Source organism: Cryptomeria japonica, chromosome 4 (assembly GCF_030272615.1).
Source record: "Cryptomeria japonica chromosome 4, Sugi_1.0, whole genome shotgun sequence".
In the NCBI taxonomy this organism is placed as follows: Eukaryota; Viridiplantae; Streptophyta; class Pinopsida; order Cupressales; family Cupressaceae; genus Cryptomeria; species Cryptomeria japonica.
The window spans coordinates 585,072,843-585,093,727 of NC_081408.1; the positions used below are offsets into that span (position 1 = coordinate 585,072,843).

General features: G+C 37.6%; 1 protein-coding gene across 1 annotated transcript in view; it reads right to left on the reverse strand.

The window, feature by feature from the left end:
- Positions 1-6,909: 6,909 nt before the first annotated feature.
- The window catches only part of LOC131076269 (tyrosine-protein phosphatase RLPH2), a 61,996-nt gene continuing 48,020 nt past the window's right edge, over positions 6,910-20,885 (reverse strand). Inside the window, exon 4 of the mRNA XM_058013360.2 lies at positions 6,910-7,491. Within this exon, the coding sequence (XP_057869343.2) occupies positions 7,324-7,491 (168 nt within the window). The 3' untranslated portion in view covers positions 6,910-7,323. The remainder of the gene's footprint in view (positions 7,492-20,885) is intronic.

Consider the following 20,885-nt stretch of genomic DNA (forward strand, 5'->3'; position numbering starts at 1 on the left):
TTGGTTTAACCGCAAGTGGCAACAGTCACCGCAACTGTCTTCTTGACCGGCGGTGACACTGCCGTCGGTGGTTACCGTAGCGGCCGCTGGAGCTAGTTGCGAGCGACTTTTGTCAAACCATCGCAGCTAGCTGCTGCGCTTTGCCACCCGTCCCCGTTCCGCTCCACTGCCTAGCCTCACTCTGCTCTGCCCGAACTCCACTCCGCCTGCGCTTCGCCAGGGAGCCACCACCTAGCCACCAGGGGGGTGGCAAATCTTTTTTCCAAAAGGCCTTTTCACAAGACGATGGTTTTTTTGATCTAACTTGAGCATACAGAGGCAAAATTGGACAAACCATATATCGTTGGAAATCTCTTTCCAAGCCCGATCCAGATATGGAGGTATTTTTTTTTTTTAAATTTTTTTTTTCTGATTTTTCCATTTTGTAGGTTTTTTTGCCAGTTGAAGTCAAAAGTTGTTGTTTGCACTCCCGGGGGCATATCTTGTGCATTCAGACTCTGTTTTTTGCAAACGAGATATCATCAGAAAGATGATTCAGATCTCTATCGAGATCTTAGGTCCTTTTTTGCAGTTTTCTTACTAGACCACTGTCTCTTCCTTCTGAAGTCAACAGTTCTTTTTCTAGTCCTATTTTGCCTTCCTGTGATCCGAGCTCCACCTTTCTTGTCTCAAATTTGTACTTTTTCCAGCATCATGGAGAGAAGCATTCAGATTAGATGTACCTGTCATACCTCTCCCTTGTCAACATTATTGGGGGGGGGGGTTCTACTGTTGGTGCTAATGCTTCCTTAGTTTCGCGTTGGAGGTTCTATATATTCAGTGTTTGTTCCTATGTACTAAGTAGATGTAGCGACTGGTTATCCATGCATTTCGGTGAGATGGAGCACTTGTTCCTGTGTACTAAGAAGATGCAGTGGCTAGTTACCCATGCATTTCTATGAGATGGAATAATTACCATATGGACACTCTTGCATTCCTATTTCTGGAAGTTCTTTTTTCAGCATCATAGCAGTCATTCTATGGCAGTGTTTGCAACTTCTGCATGCTTCAATGTTTCTTCATGCTCGTCTTTTGGAGACGAGTTTTGTTCCCATTGGGTTTTCTCCTTTGCTCTATTTCTGAGAAACTTGCATGTTTGTTCATGGGTACCTGATCAGGCTTTATGTTAGGACCATCTTGCATTCATCTTTGCATGCTTTTTTCCTACACCTTTTTTGCCTCTCTCCCCAATTGTGCATTCAGGGGGGTGTTAGATTAATAATTTATATATAAATTATGCACTTAATTGTATTAATTCACTAAATAATTTGTGCTTTAATTAGTAATTAATTATTGGCATTTATTATTTAGTTAATTAATTAATTAGGGATAATTAATTAATATTTATCTCCATGCATAATGCAAACTAGGAAAAACAAGCTATGTTTAGATTTCGAGAGTTTCATGCATTTAATTAGTCTATTATGCTATTTGTGCATACATGACTGATTCATGCATTTTGTTTCAACTCTCAGTCTATCTTGTAAACTCCACCATTTAGGGTTTCTATCTTTAGAGTTAGATTTCTTTATAAGGATTTCATATCCTTCATTGAAACTCAAGCAATTTCAAAGCAATTCAATCAATTTCATTTTTATTGTCTTCAATTATTTTGCTGTTCAATTCTCTCTTTATGTGCGACAGGTATTCTTGTAGAAGATCACTGGGCTTGTGGGATTCACATTTCACAAATTCTAACTAATATCACGGTATATTGAAAGACATGCCATTCAAGACACCATTGTTCCATTCGAGCCACTATGTGTAGGTTATGCAACCACATTCCTTCAAAGCAAAATTGACATATTTGATTCTCTCTTACTTCTTCAATTCTCAATTCTACTGGAAAATGATCAGATATGGAAATGGGACAGATATAGGATGTGCGAAGTGTAAAAGATGATATCCACTTAGTCGAAACAAAAAATGGATCCAATCGTTCTGCAATATTTGTGAAGCCATCACACCTATTTCCATGTAAATGTACCATTGGACGAGAAGATGTCAAACAAGATTATTCATTTGCACAAAATGTTTGAAGTCTCTTTGTGTTTGACTTACCCGACATAAGCCTCTAGATTTTTCCTCAATGCTCAAAATTGTGTTGAAATCTCTTGCGAAAACAAAGTTATCAGTTAGGGATAGAAGAAAGTTTATGATATCTTCCCATAGATTCCTTTTTGTCTTTTGTCTTTGTTGGACCGTAGATATTGAGAATGGTAAAGGATAATTTGGAAGAAACACTCGCCAACTTAGCAGCCATCCAGTTTTGAGAGATATATTTTTGCTCAATCCTGCCTTTATTTCCCTTCCACATGATTTTGAGGCCGCTTGATGCCCCGATCGCTTCGCTAAAAAGGTCACTCCATCATTTGCAATGCTTGTTGAAAACCTTAGCTTCTTTTGAGGATAACTTGGTTCCTTGAAATAATACCAATTCACACTCTTGATGATCCATTTGGCGCTTAATCATGAGCCTTCTATTAGGGGCATTTAAGCCCCTAACATTGCATGTTAGGAGCTTCATTTCCCCAAGGGAATTGACGACTCCCTTAGACTGAGTTAAATAGGTTTTGATGCCTGCTCCTTTCGTCGTGCAATTTCTTCCCTTTTGTTTATCGGTTTTGTGCCCAGTGTGTTTCCTAATAGGTTATGTGTTAAGAATTTTAGCAGCTGATTGCGATATGGACCTTGGATTGATGATGTCAATCTCATCTTCAAAGGCTTATATGTTTAGATCCTCATTTGTTTCTTCCTCATCATCCAAAGCAAGTTGTGAACCACAATTGTAGGGAGTCATTGCCAAAAGATCAGCTTCATTCGAGCTCTCAGTTTCCAGAGTATCTTCCATTGATTTGAAATCGCATTTTGTTTGGCATAGCTTATCCTCATGATCGCCATTTTGTACATGCTATTCTTTTTTGGAGTCCATCGTTGGGTTGCAAGTTTTGGGAATTTTCCACTAAGTGTTTCCTGCTCCTACATCTAAGGCAGAAGAATTTCACCTGCTCCACTTCCAGCTCATGTTGCCACTATCCGAAGGAGAGTTTGACCACCTTCGAAATTATGAATATAGCTATTAGGCGTATATGCGCATAAAGAGTCGAGTTACTGCTTCCCATATCGATTTCAATGGTTTGGCCCAGATAACTTCTGATTCTTTTGAGGACCTCTTCAGACCAAAATTCAAAGCCCAGGTTGTATAATCTCAACCAAATGGGCGATTCATATGGATCCGCCAATTTGGGATTGAAGCCATGCGTCCATTGTTGAATGTAAACATACTGATCCTTGAACATCCATGAGTGAGATTCCAGAACCTGATTTCACATATCTTCATTGTTGAAGTTGATTATAAAGAAATGCTTGGGCAGAAAATATATTTTGGTTGAGCCGTCCCAAGTCTTCCTAACCCACTCTTTGATTTCTTGTCTTCACCAATATCTACCAAGGATGCGGCCAATGACAACTGTTCTACTTAAATCGCGAATGTCTGAGTCCATAATGTCAGACAAATTGATACTTAGGGTTTCGGTTGGCGAATTCGCAACTTGCACAATTTTGCAAAGGATCCATTTTTTTCTGTATCCATACTATACATATGTATATATGTACATATTCATGTATATATGTAATACATACATACATACATACATGCATGCATATACAAACACACAGATATATACACATATACATGTATATATACATATATACACATATATACATACATACATACATATGTGTGTGGGTACACACACAGACATGTACATATATATATGTATACATATACATGTACAAGTGGAGTTGGAGGTTCTTCCTTCTCTTTTGAAGATTTGAAGCTGGATGAGCTCTCCTCAACTTCCCATCTTTCTAGTTGTCTCGATTCAACTCTCTCATGTGTAAAAGGAAGAAAAATCACATCTTGTTTAGTTTGTTCTGGCTACAATGTGACAGGTGGGTTAATTTCACTAAAAACAACACTTCTACTATGTATCACCTTCTATGCAACAGGGTTCCAAAACTTGTATCCTTTCACATAATAATTGTATTGGATGAAGATACATTTCACATCCTTGTTTTTTTTTTTTCGACACATGTGCATATGTCTTACATCCAAGAACTCTAAGATGTCTCAATGAAGGCTTATGACAAGATCATGCTTCCATAGGCATTTTATCAACAAGAATTGATAATGCAAACCTTAGCCCAATTTTTTTGTTTTAGACTAGGACCACTTAGCATACACCTAGTCTTTTCCATCAACACCTTGCTCATCCTTTTTGCAACTCCATTATGTTGTGGAGAATGTAGAGTTGTCTTCTATCTATGAATACCACAATCTTTACAAAATCTATCAAAATCCACCACCATTATTAGTCCTCAAACATTTTATTTTCTTTCTAGCCCGCAAGTCAACCATCATTTTGAATTCTTTAAATCAACTAAATCTTCAAATTTACTCTTTAGAAAGCATACCCAAGTCTTTTTTCTAGGATAGTCAATAAAAGAAACATAATATGTGGATTTTTTAATAGAAGGAACATCTACAAGACCATACACATCACAATGAATAAGATCCAACATACTACAATTTTTTTGAGAACTCGAGTAAAACTAAACATGATTTTGTTTTCCATAAATGAAATGCTCACACAAATCAAAATCACGATTCCATAATCATTCAAACCTTCAATGAGGTTTTTATTTTTCAAGGTCATTAGATTCTTTTCTCCAATGTGGCGAAGTCTTTGGTTGCATAACATAGTCTTATCCATAGGTAATTTGTTTTAGAAGAAAAAGCAACCTTAGGTACCCAAAAACCATGACCATCCGCTAAAGGTGAAACCTTCACCTTTTTTGACGAAATATTCATAGATTTACTTTTCATAGAAGTACTATTACACTCAACAGCGTATGCATCCAACTTATATAGTGTGCTAAATTTGACACCTATAGAAATTACAATACCACCTTTGATCATTTTGCATTGCGCATCTGAAAAGACTACTTGCACACCCACATCTATTAGTTTTCTCATAGATATAATATTTCGAGCTAGTCTAAGGATATGCAACACATCATTAATCTTTTTTATTCTATCATTAGAAACTCGATTCTAACTTTATCACAACCAACAATATCTAAATGAGAGTCATCACCCAAGTACACAATTTCTATTAGAAGTCATATGAAAAGATGCACTTGAGTCAATTAACTATGCAACATTACCTGCATGAGTAGCCAAAGTTTCAATGAGCACGTCACCATCTTATTTCTTGGACTCAAATCAAAATCAAATTTCTTCTTCTTTTCTTCTTTCGACTCCTTATAGAGTTGTCCATGCTTATCATAATTCAAACAAATAACTTTGGATTTCCTCTTGGAGTTGAATTTAACATGCTTCTTATTCTTATTGCCTTTTTCCTTAGGTTTTTCACAAACAACTAAGGGCTCCTTGAAATTGATGGATACCTTTCTTCTCATCTCTTTAGAAAGCAAAGAACCCACTACATCTTCAATCTTCAAAATAACAGAAATACTACTGATAGCCATAACAAGAGAATCTCATGAATAGGGCAAAGAACAAAGCAAGATCTCACATTTCTCCCCTTCATCCATCTTGACACCTGTATATGCCAATTGAACCATCAACATATTGAATGCTTCTAGGAAGTCTGTAATTCATCCACTCTCTTCCATTCTTAAGGAATATAATTTCTTCCTCAAAAAAATCTTGTTCATTAAATATTTGGCTTGATACATCTCACCAACTTTTTTCCATAGCTTCTTTATAGAGAACTCTTCATGCACATTGATTAAAATAGAGTCTGCCACGCACAATCTAATTAAACCCTTGGCTTTACGATCCATAACATCATGTTGAGCAGTCATAGTAGAATCTATAGGTTTGAAGATATTCTTAGCACTAGAATCCCACAGATCTTGATCTATTGACAAATCCTTCAGCTTCAACTTTCACATCTCAAAATTATTTCCAAAAAAATTCTCTACCTCTATTATCCTTGATGAACTTGGCCATCTAACAATTCTCGCAACAAGATCACAAAGTATCTTTTGCACAAGCTCCCCCTCAAATCTAGATTAGCTCAAAAAAACCAATAACCCACAATTGAAATCAAAGGTGATCGGCCTTTGATACCACTTGAAAGGAAGTTAAAGCAAGGGAACAACTTCCTACACTAATTTTGAGAGGGTGGTAAAGCAAAAACTTTTTAGATCCTTACAATAGTTAAAAAAAATTAAAGAAAAATAATACAAATAGCATTGATACCACAACATATTGATTTATGTGAGGAAAACCCTTTTGAGAGAGAAACCCCATACTCCAAAAGTCGCTCAATAAATTATTTAGAAATCAACAACAAAATACAATATACTTGCAGAAAAAAGATTCTCAAAGGAGTATCACCAACTATAGATATGGAGGTAACTCAATAGTGAGGGTATGTACAATATGGACACTATTTGTTTGCTTCTCAGCAATATGCAACTCAAGTTAAAAATTAGAACACCGGGGACTTTTGTACTTGGTAAAAACTGTAGAGGGTAAGAACTTTTAAAACTCCAGTTGATTTTAGTTTTCTGGATATGTACGAAGTAACAAACTCAGGTCACCCAACTAAATAGAAATGCATCTGGGCCGATGATGTTATTTAGATCACAGGCTCCTGGAGGCAAGGGAGTTTCTCCAGAAACTCTCAGAAAAGTAATTTCAACTTGCAAAGATCAAGAGAATTTTCATAAGTTTTACAACAATGTATGAACATCTCAACAGTATTTAGGCATTTTGTGGAACTTAGTTTCTAGTCAATTAAGAACTAACATTCAGGAACTTCATCTAGTCGTATGTTGCAAAAAACCAGCGTATTGACATCTACATTTCAAGGAACCAGTGTATTGACATCTACATGAGAATTTTGTAATCACTTTTCCACAAACATGCACATAAAAGCATCATGTGAATTACAGCATAGGGATACAATAGTTCCCTTTCACAAGTTTAACTCATCTCCTGCTGATTGCACAATGTGCCAAAATACTGGATACCAGTCAAACATGAATAAGTAGTACATAAATATTCATTAATCAGCAATACGCCTGAACACAGATATATGAATCCAACAAATCATTTTGAATAATTGAAAAACTGGCCAAACAGTTTTTTACACTATACATGTTAAACTCAAAACAATTTCCATTGTTACCCTTTAAACGGTGACAACATATGTTAAGCATTGCTTTTTCTTTACCACAAGCCCAATTCTATGTCTGCAAATCTGTATCACGTATGATCGTTCTTGATGGAAATACAACTGCAGCGATTGGTAAATGCTCCAATCCTCCACATTCATCAATAATGAGCCGAAGTTTATCCACATAAAGAGTTCCATGGTGGCCACTTACAAGCATGACTTTCTTCTCTGATAATTCCTGCAATAAATGTTAAAAACCAGATCACATTTCTAAGGTACAGAACCATAAAAAGTTGGTCATTTAAAATTTAAATCAATAACCCGCTAAATTTAGCATGGAGATAATTCCACAGAAATTGATAAAAAGACAACGTTTTGCAATCCTCTTCTTTTCTCCCTAAGCTTTCCATTTACTGAAAACAGTTTGACCATGGCTATGGATATGGATGCAGCCATGATTGAAGACCCCCATTCTGAATAGGCTAATACAATATTCATAAAAAACACACACATTTAACACAATTTCCTAAGTTATTAGGGGAGATTTTCATTACTTCAGAAGCAATATAGACACATAATTGCTACAGATATAATTATAATTTGATTTAACAATTAACATACAAAAAATATACAAACCAGGACTTAATTAAATTAACAATAATGTGCCGGTAGTGGCATGGTGTGATGGTTAAGTTGTGGTATTGTTCTTGCCATCAAGGTTCAAACCCCACCAGAGTGGTATTGTTGAATGTTTAAATGGGGATGAGGTCCCTGTTTGTGACCTCACTGATTCATAGGTTCATAGCTCCAGTTTAAATGCATTTACCCCCTTTTCAAAAAAAAAAGTGAATAATAATGTCAATTAAATCTAAACTAAAATAAAATAAGGTAAAAGATAAATATAAATAATTAAATAAACAATAATAATCTAAAAAATAAAATTCACTTTCACATTTAGTTTTTCAAATCTTAATTAGAAATTAAGAACTATAATAAAATAAGTGAATTTAAATTAAAATAGTATTATAATTTAAATATTAATAATCTAGTAAAGAATAAACAATTAAATATATATTAATAAATTTTATTTATAATTAAAATAAATAAATTAATTTTTCAGAATTATATGACATTTAAACAACATTATATAAATATAAAATTAAAACACCTAAAATAATAGTAGAGTTGCATTGGAAGAAGATCCAAACAAATGGGTCGCTAAATAGAGAAAAACATTTCACTTGTCTTCCTTATTTGGTGCAGGTTTTGTTACCTGTGGCTATCCAGGGACCTAAACCGCACGGTGAATAGGGGAAGCGTTAAAAAAAATCAAGTGTTCCCTTCGTATGTACATGCATTTTAAGTGGCTGCATAGATGCTTCCAGTTTTGTTTATACCAAAAAAGTTAAAATTGCATGATTGAAGTTTTTTAAAATTGAGGTTTGGAAGATTCACAGCATGGAAAATCAGGGGATTTTAGGCAAATGTGGGTATAGTATCCAACATGTACACACGCTGTATCGTACCCATATCTGTATCAGGTACAGGGATGCACATGATTGGGGAGGGGTGGGGGCATATCCTGCTACTCTGGTCCTTACCACGTCTGTACACCACACTGAGATGACATCCACTGTATAGCCACACATCTAGAGCTGCCACTGGAAACATGGTTTAGAATTATTGAAGGTGTTGTAATCAGAGCAAATTTGTGGATCAAAACTTGCAGGAAATCTTTGGAATAGTAATTATGATTTGATCAAATATGTATTTAGGTGCTGCTATATGTGTTGGGCTTCATAGCTAGCACCTCACATGGTTCCTTGAAATCATATTAGTTACCAAAATCAAAGTTTTTTCTTCAGCATATCCTCCCAAACCCTATTTAAAGAATGCAACTTTGCCAATGGATGATCTCTCGTCTTCCTCTTGAGGGGGTTGAGGGGATACTTGGAGGAGAATTAAATATGGTTGAATGTGATGGTGATTGTTTAGGGGGGGCACAAAATAGCTGTTTGGATTAAATAAAGGTGGGCTTATAATGATTGCAAGAGAATTCTATCGTATGATTTACATTTTCTAGGGTTGCTTTACTACAGTTGAACACTTAATCCATTAGGTAAGCAAGAAAAAATTAATTACTAGCCAAACAGGACAATCTTTAGGCAACTAATATGCTGACAATTTCTCCTCTAGTGACTAAAGATTGGCCCTGTGGACACTTACATTACAAGATCAAATAATTATCCTTTGATCACTGCTATCTCCTACTTGGGGCTGATTGCAAGTTGGATACTGTCTTTATTCAAACTAAAGATTGCTCTTTCAGAGTCTGAAATGCATTTGAGGATAATTATAAGAGTTTGGAATTCGGTGACTAATCTGCTCAGGGATGAAGGGCAGACCATGTGATGGGAGGTGACCATCCAGCATTCAGGAAACTTTTTTGAGGACAACTAGTGATTTTTAGAGCAAAGAAAGGAAAGAAAAGTATGTCTGCTTCAATCTCCAGCAAGTTAGACATGATCTAGAAATACACTTTCTCAATGACGTGAAACAAAAAAAAGTAGCCAATGACTTCCATACTCAGATACAGAGTTTGATCATAGGCAACAGAAGCTAGAACTAGAGAGAGCACGCACTAAATTGTAGATGGAGATGTTTCTTGCAAATTATATTTTCAGTTGTTCAAAGGAAAACAGAAATTATGATGAAGTTTAGCCATCTGAGGTCCCAACAGAAATTTAATGGAGTATTTTTTAAGGATCTTTACTATCATGAGATGTTTCTGTCAAAGTCTACTTTCAGTTAGTTAAAAGATGAGAGAATTTAGACAAATTTTAGCCATTTAAGCTCCTAATAGAATCTAACAAGCTTCAGGAATATTTTCAGACTATCCTTTCATTATTATAATTATGAGGATCTATTACGGGGCCTTGTCCCTTCGAACTAGATAAACATCAAAATCTAGTTCATTCCCAAGCTTGGGTGACAAGTACCCAAAATCCCATACATAAGCAACACTAAGATCTATAATGCTAAAGACAGGGCACCCATGTTCCCACTAAAGCACACTTATACCCCAATAGACAGGGCACCCATGTTCCCACTAAGGCACACTCACACGCAATAGACAGGGCACCTATGTTCACTAGTGCAGGAAGTCACACCTTCACTGATACAAGAACCACCTCTGCCATAACAGGAAAGGGTGAAGACATTTGCAGACCCATCAGCTGAATACCATTCAATAACTCCAACCTCCAAGCCACCCTTGTAAGCATATTGTTTTCATAAACTGAAGGGGGAACACTTGTCACCTCCAGAAGTCCATTGTGATGATGTTTGATCGCGAATCTGATAACTTGAAACAAATCCATGATAAGGCCAACATCCTAACTGAGAGAATCAAACTCTTCCACAGACACCTCATTTTGCACGCACTAAATTGTAGATGGAGATGTTTCTTGCAAATTATATTTTCAGTTGTTCAAAGGAAAACAGAAATTATGATGAAGTTTAGCCATCTGAGGTCCCAACAGAAATTTAATGGAGTATTTTTTTAAGGATCTTTACTATCACGAGATGTTTCTTTCAAATTCTACTTGCAGTTAGTTAAAAGATGAGAGAATTTAGACAAATTTTAGCCATTTAAGCTCCTAATAGAATCTAACGAGCTTCAGGAATATTTTCAGTCTATCCTTTCATTATTATAATTATGAGGATCTATTATGGGGCCTTGTCCCTTCAAACTAGATAAACATCAAAATCTAGTTCATTCCCAAGCTCGGGTGAAAAGTACCCAAAATCCCATACATCAGCAACACTAAGATCTATAATGCTAAAGACAGGGCACCCATGTTCCCACTAAGGCACACTTATACCCCAATAGACAGGGCACCCATGTTCCCACTAAGGCACACTCACACGCAATAGACAGGGCACCTATGTTCACTAGTGCAGGAAGTCATACCTTCACTGATACAAGAACCACCTCTGCCATAACAGGAAAGGGTGAAGACATTTGCAGACCCATCAGCTGAATACCATTCAATAACTCCAACCTCCAAGCCACCCTTGTAAGCATATTGTTTTCATAAACTGAAGCGGGAACACTTGTCACCTCCAGAAGTCCATTGTGATGATGTTTGATCGCGAATCTGATAACTTGAAACGAATCCATGATAAGGCCAACATCCTAACTGAGAGAATCAAACTCTTCCACAGACACCTCATTTTGCACGCACTAAATTGTAGATGGAGATGTTTCTTGCAAATTATATTTTCAGTTGTTCAAAGGAAAACAGAAATTATGATGAAGTTTAGCCATCTGAGGTCCCAACAGAAATTTCATGGAGTATTTTTTAAGGATCTTTACTATCACGAGATGTTTCTTTCAAAGTCTACTTTCAGTTAGTTAAAAGATGAGAGAATTTAGACAAATTTTAGCCATTTAAGCTCCTAATAGAATCTAACGAGCTTCAGGAATATTTTCAGACTATCCTTTCATTATTATAATTATGAGGATCTATTATGGGGCCTTGTCCCTTCGAACTAGATAAACATCAAAATCTAGTTCATTCCCAAGCTCGGGTGAAAAGTACCCAAAATCCCATACATCAGCAACACTAAGATCTATAATGCTAAAGACAGGGCACCCATGTTCCCACTAAGGCACACTTATACCCCAATAGACAGGGCACCCATGTTCCCACTAAGGCACACTCACACGCAATAGACAGGGCACCTATGTTCACTAGTGCAGGAAGTCATACCTTCACTGATACAAGAACCACCTCTGCCATAACAGGAAAGGGTGAAGACATTTGCAGACCCATCAGCTGAATACCATTCAATAACTCCAACCTCCAAGCCACCCTTGTAAGCATATTGTTTTCATAAACTGAAGCGGGAACACTTGTCACCTCCAGAAGTCCATTGTGATGATGTTTGATCGCGAATCTGATAACTTGAAACAAATCCATGATAAGGCCAACATCCTAACTGAGAGAATCAAACTCTTCCACAGACACCTCATTTTGCACGCACTAAATTGTAGATGGAGATGTTTCTTGCAAATTATATTTTCAGTTGTTCAAAGGAAAACAGAAATTATGATGAAGTTTAGCCATCTGAGGTCCCAACAGAAATTTCATGGAGTATTTTTTAAGGATCTTTATTATCACGAGATGTTTCTTTCAAAGTCTACTTTCAGTTAGTTAAAAGATGAGAGAATTTAGACAAATTTTAGCCATTTAAGCTCCTAATAGAATCTAACGAGCTTCAGGAATATTTTCAGACTATCCTTTCATTATTATAATTATGAGGATCTATTACGGGGCCTTGTCCCTTCGAACTAGATAAACATCAAAATCTAGTTCATTCCCAAGCTTGGGTGACAAGTACCCAAAATCCCATACATCAGCAACACTAAGATCTATAATGCTAAAGACAGGGCACCCATGTTCCCACTAAGGCACACTTATACCCCAATAGACAGGGCACCCATGTTCCCACTAAGGCACACTCACACGCAATAGACAGGGCACCTATGTTCACTAGTGCAGGAAGTCATACCTTCACTGATACAAGAACCACCTCTGCCATAACAGGAAAGGGTGAAGACATTTGCAGACCCATCAGCTGAATACCATTCAATAACTCCAACCTCCAAGCCACCCTTGTAAGCATATTGTTTTCATAAACTGAAGGGGGAACACTTGTCACCTCCAGAAGTCCATTGTGATGATGTTTGATCGCGAATCTGATATCTTGAAACAAATCCATGATAAGGCCAACATCCTAACTGAGAGAATCAAACTCTTCCACAGACACCTCATTTTGCCTCCATAGGCATTGGATTTATGTATTAACCACACAGTCCCAAGAATTATCTACAAGCACAACACATGTCACAAAAAGATTATGTTACAACGATGAATGAATCCTTATTAAAGGATGAATGGAACCCTAGACTAAACTCTAAAGCAAGATTAAATTAGCTAGTGCTAAGTGTCACAATCATAATGAATGAGACAACTTTAGCTATTATTAGCCTGAATTAATAGAAGGTAAAAGCATCTAAGTTTAGCTCAAGTGAATAAAATAATTAAAGGACCTAATTAATTAAATAATTAGATAATGTCCTAATTATTCCAACACCACCCCCCCCCTTAAGATTAACTTAGTAAGAAGCTAAAAAACTAAGAATGAATGCAAAGATGCAAGCATGAATGGGTCCTAGAAACAAGGCCTGATTAAGTACCCATGTACAAACCAATGCAACTGTCACAAACAAAGAAAAGGAGAAAAACCCAGTGGGAGAAAACTCTCAAAAAGAGAGAAAAAGAAATGGAAAAGAGTAGATGTGACTAAGCATGAAGGACTTCAAACGCCCCCCCAAGTTCTAAATCAGTCACAAAAGTACAATCAATTTTCCCCCCATAGGAGAGAAAAGAAGAGAGGATGTTCCCCCCCATAAGAGAGAAGCTCCAATGCCGAATATGAAGGCTCAAGGTCGGAGGACAAATGCTAATGAAGATACAAGAGTGGCAAACCACATTCCTCCTCTTGGGAAGAAACAAATCCGATGGCCAAGGGAGAAGCAACTCCATGAAAGGAGATGGAGGGAATAGTTTCATGATGTGTGCCATGAAAGACTGCTCAATTATCCACATGTCTGAATCATGATATGCCAAATCAACTAAAGCAAGGTCAAACAACTGTGAAGATACCTGATGGACAACCTTTGAAAGCACTGCTAAAGATGAGATGATAAGAATGTACAATTTGCCATCAAAGAGGGATGCTGTAGGATTCCCTTCCTATTCTGTCCTTAAATCCCTTCCTATTCTATACTTAAATTTTCAGTTCGGTCCCATAGGCATTTCGTCAAACAGTTGGTGTTAAAGGACTAATTTGTAGTTTCTGAGTTCTTGAGCTAAAAATCACATTTCAAACACAAATCCTTTGCCTAAGAATTCTGTCAAACACTTGAAATTTAATATTTTTGCTTGTATTACAAAGACATAAACTCAAACACTTACTAAACTCACCAAATTGACAGATTTTTATGCATAATCATTTTAACAAATACTTAGAATGAAAACTGGTTGCAGACCTTTGCTTATTACTGACTCATTTTGTCAAACATTTGGCAGACTTCTTCTCAGAACAAAACTCTTAGGCAACCCAAACATTCAGATTTCAATATAAATGCAGATTTATTATCAACGACAATCACTCAGCAGACGTCTATATATTTGCAAACTTTATTATCATTTCACCACAACTTTACTAGATATTTTACCAGTCCATATTACAAATGGTTGGCTTCAGACAAAAGAAATGCATTAGAGTTTAGACTGCTAATAAAAACACATGCACCTGTACCAACTCGACTGTATATTCTGATTTTTGCCAGGGGTTTCTTGTTCTCAATGATGCGGCTGAATACATGGACCTGCCGATGACGTCTTGCTTAGTTGGGGAATCATGCCCAGCTGGGGGTGCCTGGAGTTGATGCCACTAGTTACTAAAACCCAGACATTTATGCACAGCAACTGCAATCCATCAACAATTTCAGTTGTGAACTCCGTATGAATCCACCAATCTTGAGGGAATGGGTTTCCGTCCAAACCTCCTTGGTTCTAAGGGGTTTCGTCCTCAGAACAACTCAGTCACTGATTTCCAGCAACCATAGAGAAATAGCTTCAATATCATATTCTCATAACCTGCCTCAAATGAAAGGATAGCCTTGCTTATATAGCTTCTCAAGTTGGTGAATGCTTGTACTTTTAGCAATGTGGGAAAAAACATTCTTTACTTATAATTCCTCATGAAGTAGCTTCTCAAACAAGCCGGAGAGCTTTATGAATTAAAGTGACTTTATATTGTCAATTTATAAAGTCACTTTATGAAAATGACTTAAATACATTTTAACCCCCACCTTATGTCAACATATCACAAAGTCATTTAATGCTATAATGACCCCACTCTTAATGACATTTTATAAAGTTAAATAATAACTTTATAATATAATCATTAGCAAATAATATCATTAAATGCCATTATAATTTTAATATCTAATTAACTGAACCTGGAGGTCAACCATTGTTCCCACTACGCATCCAGCTGCCTTACTAAAAATAGTAAGCTTTCCTCTCTAACAACCACTGATTTACTATAAATAGTAAATGCCTCATTATCTAATCAAACCAATTGTGCGTTGCAATCATAGCATGTTCAGGTGCCCTGCTATAATTAGTAACCCTGACTTTCCTAAAATAGTCACTTACTATAAATAGTAAGTGTGCCAAATTGAACCAAACGAAAAGCAATCTTGAACACTTCTAACCTCCGGAATGGGAATAAGCCTCCTGCATTGCCATCTGGGACCCTCTAACCGTCAATCTTAGCCTATGAGGGCCAATAATAGGCTAATCCAATCATAAATCATCTCATCCCAAAAGAGGACATTACAGATGCAATATCCTCAATTATGTCCCCAATGTCTAGAGTGTGTGGCATATCAAATAACCCTGCAATATTTGGCAAGTACTTATCCCACAAAGCAAAAACTGGAAGGGAACTATCACCCTGTTGAACTAAACTGATCTCTAAAGAAGCAAGAGGTAAAGGAGGAGGTACAACATTAAGTCTCAGGAACCACGGTGGATGATGGAAGCACACATAGGTTCAAGTGACCAAACCTCTCCTCAGATTTCTGATACACTCTAGATGCATGATAGTGAGGACCAGTCAATGGAACTGCACACTCGGTGTAATGTCCCCATTTTTGGAGTAAGAGTAATTAATTAATTTAATTAGTTAAGTTGTCCAAATTATTGTTATTTTTTTTTATGGATAGCTTAATTAATTAATTAATAGTATTAAGTTAATTATTTATAAAGTTATCAAATAAATTAAAAATTAAAAGATGACTTTATATTTAATTAATTTAATATTATATCATAAAGTCACTTAAGTGAAATAATATTAAATTAATATTATTTCTAGAAGCTTCTGGATGATGGATTAAAAAAGTATAAAAGGAGGTTTAGCTCAACTTCTAATTAGCCAGGAATTGATATTTGCTTTGTCGAGTTTGTGGAGACTAGGGTTTCTGCAAGGTATTGTCTTTAGGAATGAAAACTCCCATTGATAGCATAACTGAGGGAGTGAAAGATCTCGAGGGGTTGCATTTGAGGAGGTGATACTTCAGTCATCTCAATTGTGCTTAATTTGTGGCCAAGGGCCAACTTGTTAAAGTTCAATTTTGAAGGAATCAAATGGAGACTCTTTGGTGTGATAGACTTCATTGATTGTGCTACATTAGTGCTGACTACACCTTCTAGCTCACTGAGTTTTTATCTCAGGCATTTGCAGACCTGCCCCACGGCTGGGAAGAAAACTCATGATTTTGCTAATAGAAGCTCACTTTGGCACGGGTTTCACTTCCTAATTGGAGTGCTCTTCTATCAAGGTGGCATCAATGGTTTGAAGCAAGGAAGGGAACTCAAGGGCAGCAAATTATCCATTCTGATCTGAGTTGGAGTTGCTTTCAGATTTTTCCGTCAGCAAAGGATAAGACCACGATTTGCTCATAATGGCCTATGAATGCAGCGATTTCATCTTTCAGCCTGGGCGAGTCCTTTGTGAGGGAATACAGATGGGTTTTGATGCCTAGAAGGGATCCAATAAGCTGGTATTAATTTCTTACTGTCTGCAGCACTTTCTGAACAGGGGCGGCTATGATGAAGAGCACGATTTTGTTTATTTCACCTTGTTTAAGCATCAAAATCACCATTTGAAGATAGCGCTATTCATGGGGAAGGTCCACAATAATATTCAATGGTTGAGAAGAGACTTCCGTGCTGATAATTAATTATTTTCAGATGTTTACATCTGCAGCAGGGGTGATCTGAAGGTTTATTCAATTTGGCTTAAGGAAGGCTCAAAAAGCCACGGTATTGCTTTCTTCTTCAATATCAAACCTTCGTGATATTTTCCAGGTTCATCTATTACTTAGTTTTCATTGTATTTCAGTTGGAATCCATGGCTGTCCAATGTCTTCATACTGAAATTCATTGTTGAGAAGCCAAGAGTTTTGACCCTTGTTTTGGTATTGTAAATCAATAAAGTGAAGGAATAGGGTTGTTTTCATTCTCATGTTGTTATATGGTTGTATGACAACTGTTTGCTAAAATTCCAATCAGCTGTAGACGTGTGATTCTTGCATTCTAATTCATGTGATTGCATTGGAAAACACAAAACAAGTTGCACAATCATCCTAGAGGTTTATATTGTTGCTTAGAAGTTGTTTGCAAGTCATCCTTTGATTATACATTGTGGTTAATGGTGTCAAAACAAGTCTGAAGTTTTGTATCAGTCAGAACAGCATAACGCGCAAGTTATTCAGCTATCTAGCAAACCGCATAACACGCAGGTTATACAGTCTGAGATTAAGAACAACAGGTTGTCAGCTAATTGTTTGACAATATTCCTTGCATTTTTAGTCCTATATAAGCAGGGGATATTACACTCGGTGGGAGCAATATGAGCGAAATCATACAATCGAGATGCATGATCAATAGTCCCAACTGCAATAATCTCTCCATTATGCAGGTCTCCAATAAGAATTGAATCAGGTATGAACTCTATTGTCTTGCGTTGTCCACTGTGAGTAATCTAATATATAGAAAGAAGATTGGATGATAAAGGAGGAACACATAATACATCATTAAATGTGCCATCATCAACCTCAATAGAATATGAGTGTTATTACCCATCAAGATATGTGGTAAAGTGTGAGGCTCATATGAAGAGAACATATCTATAGATGAAGCCATATGATGAGAGGCTCCTGAATGAAGAAGCCAATGGCTTGACTGGAAATGTGTGGATGCAAAGAGAGCATGGCCCTTCATCATGTCTCCACCACATGCCATAGAAGTGGACCCGGAATGTGCAGGTCGTAAAGTGGTAGAAGAGAATGAACTAGATGAAGGTGGCTCAATATTATGCTTCTAGAGAAGCTGTTGTAACTCATCAATTTTCTTTGCACAACGTCAATGCCAGTAATGTCTTGCCTTAGTGCAATATGCACACTTCGGTTTATCCTTCTTAGATGAAGAACTCTTAGAAGAGAAAGAAGAGTCCGAAGAATCCTATGATTGTGTCTCCTAGGCTGCTCATGTGACTTGGAATCCTTGAATTTCTATTTCTTGCTTTTTCCATGTGATACCTTTCGATCTCTAGTGCCCTGAGAAGCAAGAAGAGCTTGTGATTTGGTAGATTGCAATCGACCCATTTGAACCAACTTTGCTTGCTCCCTTGTGAGGGATGAAGCAAATTCATCAAGTGAAGGCATGGTGTAACTGTGTTGTTAATGGTTCGGGATTTCTCTGATTTCTGTGATAAACTCTTTGGTTTGCACCTCCTGACGCTTGGTGGAATACTTCCTTGATTCCCTCTACTAGGACACTGTCGTTCAATGGTGGGAAATAGTATTCTGAATCCTCTACAGGTCCATTTGCAGATGCTGGCGGGAATTGAGATCCTGGTGGTACCATCGGTCCATTGGCCGATTCTGGAGGAAATCTCCCATTTTGTACTTGATTAATTTCTTCTTGTGAATATCTGCAGGTTTCAACGATCATGGCTTGACCATACTGCGTGGTTGGAACAATTTCGTACCCTGTGGTGGGAGGATTTTCAGGCGGATTGGTAGTACGCATCTCTTGTTGGAAAATGTCGGCCGCAATCTTGAACTCAGGACACTGCAACTCGGAATGTTGGTTCGTGTTGTGGAGTCTGCACCAACTGGATAAGGCTGCTTCGGCTAAAAACACTTTGCCCGAAGAGGGGTTCTCTTGACTTTGCGCATTTGGTGGATTGTCCAAAGGCGTTACCACATTTCCATTGTTCGGAGCTGTATTCCATGGTCTTCTTTGGAAACCTTGATTGTTATTTCCTTGATAATTGTTTCTGAATCCTTGATTATTATTCCCTTGGAAATTCTGGTTGTTCGCGTGTTGGCCGTGGTTGGCCCTCTGCATGCTCTGGAGTTGATTATTCTGGTTCCTCAAGTGAGTTACCTCAGTCGATAGCCTTTTGACTTGCTCAATTAGCTCTTTCATTTCGTCTTTCTCTTCTTGTGTCCTTGACGAGTTTGTAGCGTTTTGCAGGTACACAGGTTGAGCGGGTGGGGCTTGAGAAATTGGAGCTCCTGGGTGAAGGACCAACTGATTTGCCGGCTGTACGCTTGGATAGGTCGCTTGCGGAATTGGATTCATGACTGGAGTTTGGTTGGCCAAAGCCGTGCCAACTGCCTGTATCTGGTTAGGTGCTGCGACGGGTCCCATATGTAGTAGTGGTCCAGTGATGTTTTGTCCCATGTGCTTACTTACTTCAATGGCTCTTGTATATGCCGCATTTAGATCATTCGGAGTTGGATGTGTCCTTACGAACATAGCTGTGAGATGATCTAAGGCTCCATAGTAAATTTCCCTTGGATCTGCAATAAGATAAGGAGGACGTAGCATTGTGTATGCTCGGTGAAATCTGTCATTGAAGGAGGTAATAGGTTCATGTTCTCTCCTTCGAACCTCAACAAACTGTCTGTATAACTCTGCTGGTGTAGTTGGGATGCCAAATTTGGCAATGAATGCGTCTTTCATCGCGTCCCAAGTCCTGATGGACCCTGTAGGCAAATGAATAAACCAAAAGTATGCCTCTTCTCCCAATGAGTAGGGAAAAAGCCTACATGCCACATCTCCATATTCAATTTGTCTGTTACGAAGAAGGTCCTCGAACATCTTGATGTGATCTTCTGCTGTGCGATGGAAATCACTAACATTGAACTTGGAACAAAAGTGTTCTGGATTCTTCGGCATATCATGATAAACTGCAAATTCCAATGGTGATGGATTGTTGACTAGCCACGTCGCACCATTGAGTACATGAGGAGGAGGTGGTGGTGGTGGAGCACGATGAGCCATTGTATTCCTTGAAACTGAACTTGATGAACTAGCTTGGCTCTTTGTTTGTGAAATTGCCTGGATACTAGATTGGATTGCCGTTTGGACTTGTTCTTGAAGAACTTGTGATGACTCAGGAGATTCTTCCAATCTTAGTTCGAACTCTTTGGGAGTGTCCTCTCTTTTAACTCGCTTTGCTTTGGAAGTAAACTGAAGTTCACTTAGATCTTTGATGCCTGGTGTGGACCTCAACAATCTTTGATGTTTCTCGGGCGAGAAAGAACCAATGCGATCCAGCGTGAAGTCTTGCAAGGATTATTGTGGATTCCTTTGATTGCGAAGATTCCTAGCTATGACCCTTTGATGTTCTTCGGCTATATCTTCCTCTTGCTCTAAGATGATTCTGACTCTGTTATATTCGACTTGGCTTCTCCTTGCGTTCCAAGCTACTTGATTCAATTGGGAAATGATGTCTTCTTGGGTATTGCCTATTTGCAAATTGGGTTGCACCACTTGATTCCGTCCTTCATCTGGCAACACCATCGTACTTCATGATCATGTTCGCAATGTTTTTCTCTTTTCAAAATCTTCGGACTTCGAACTTTGAAATTAAAGAAAGCCCTCCTTCTAGCGCCAATTCTGTTGACGTGTG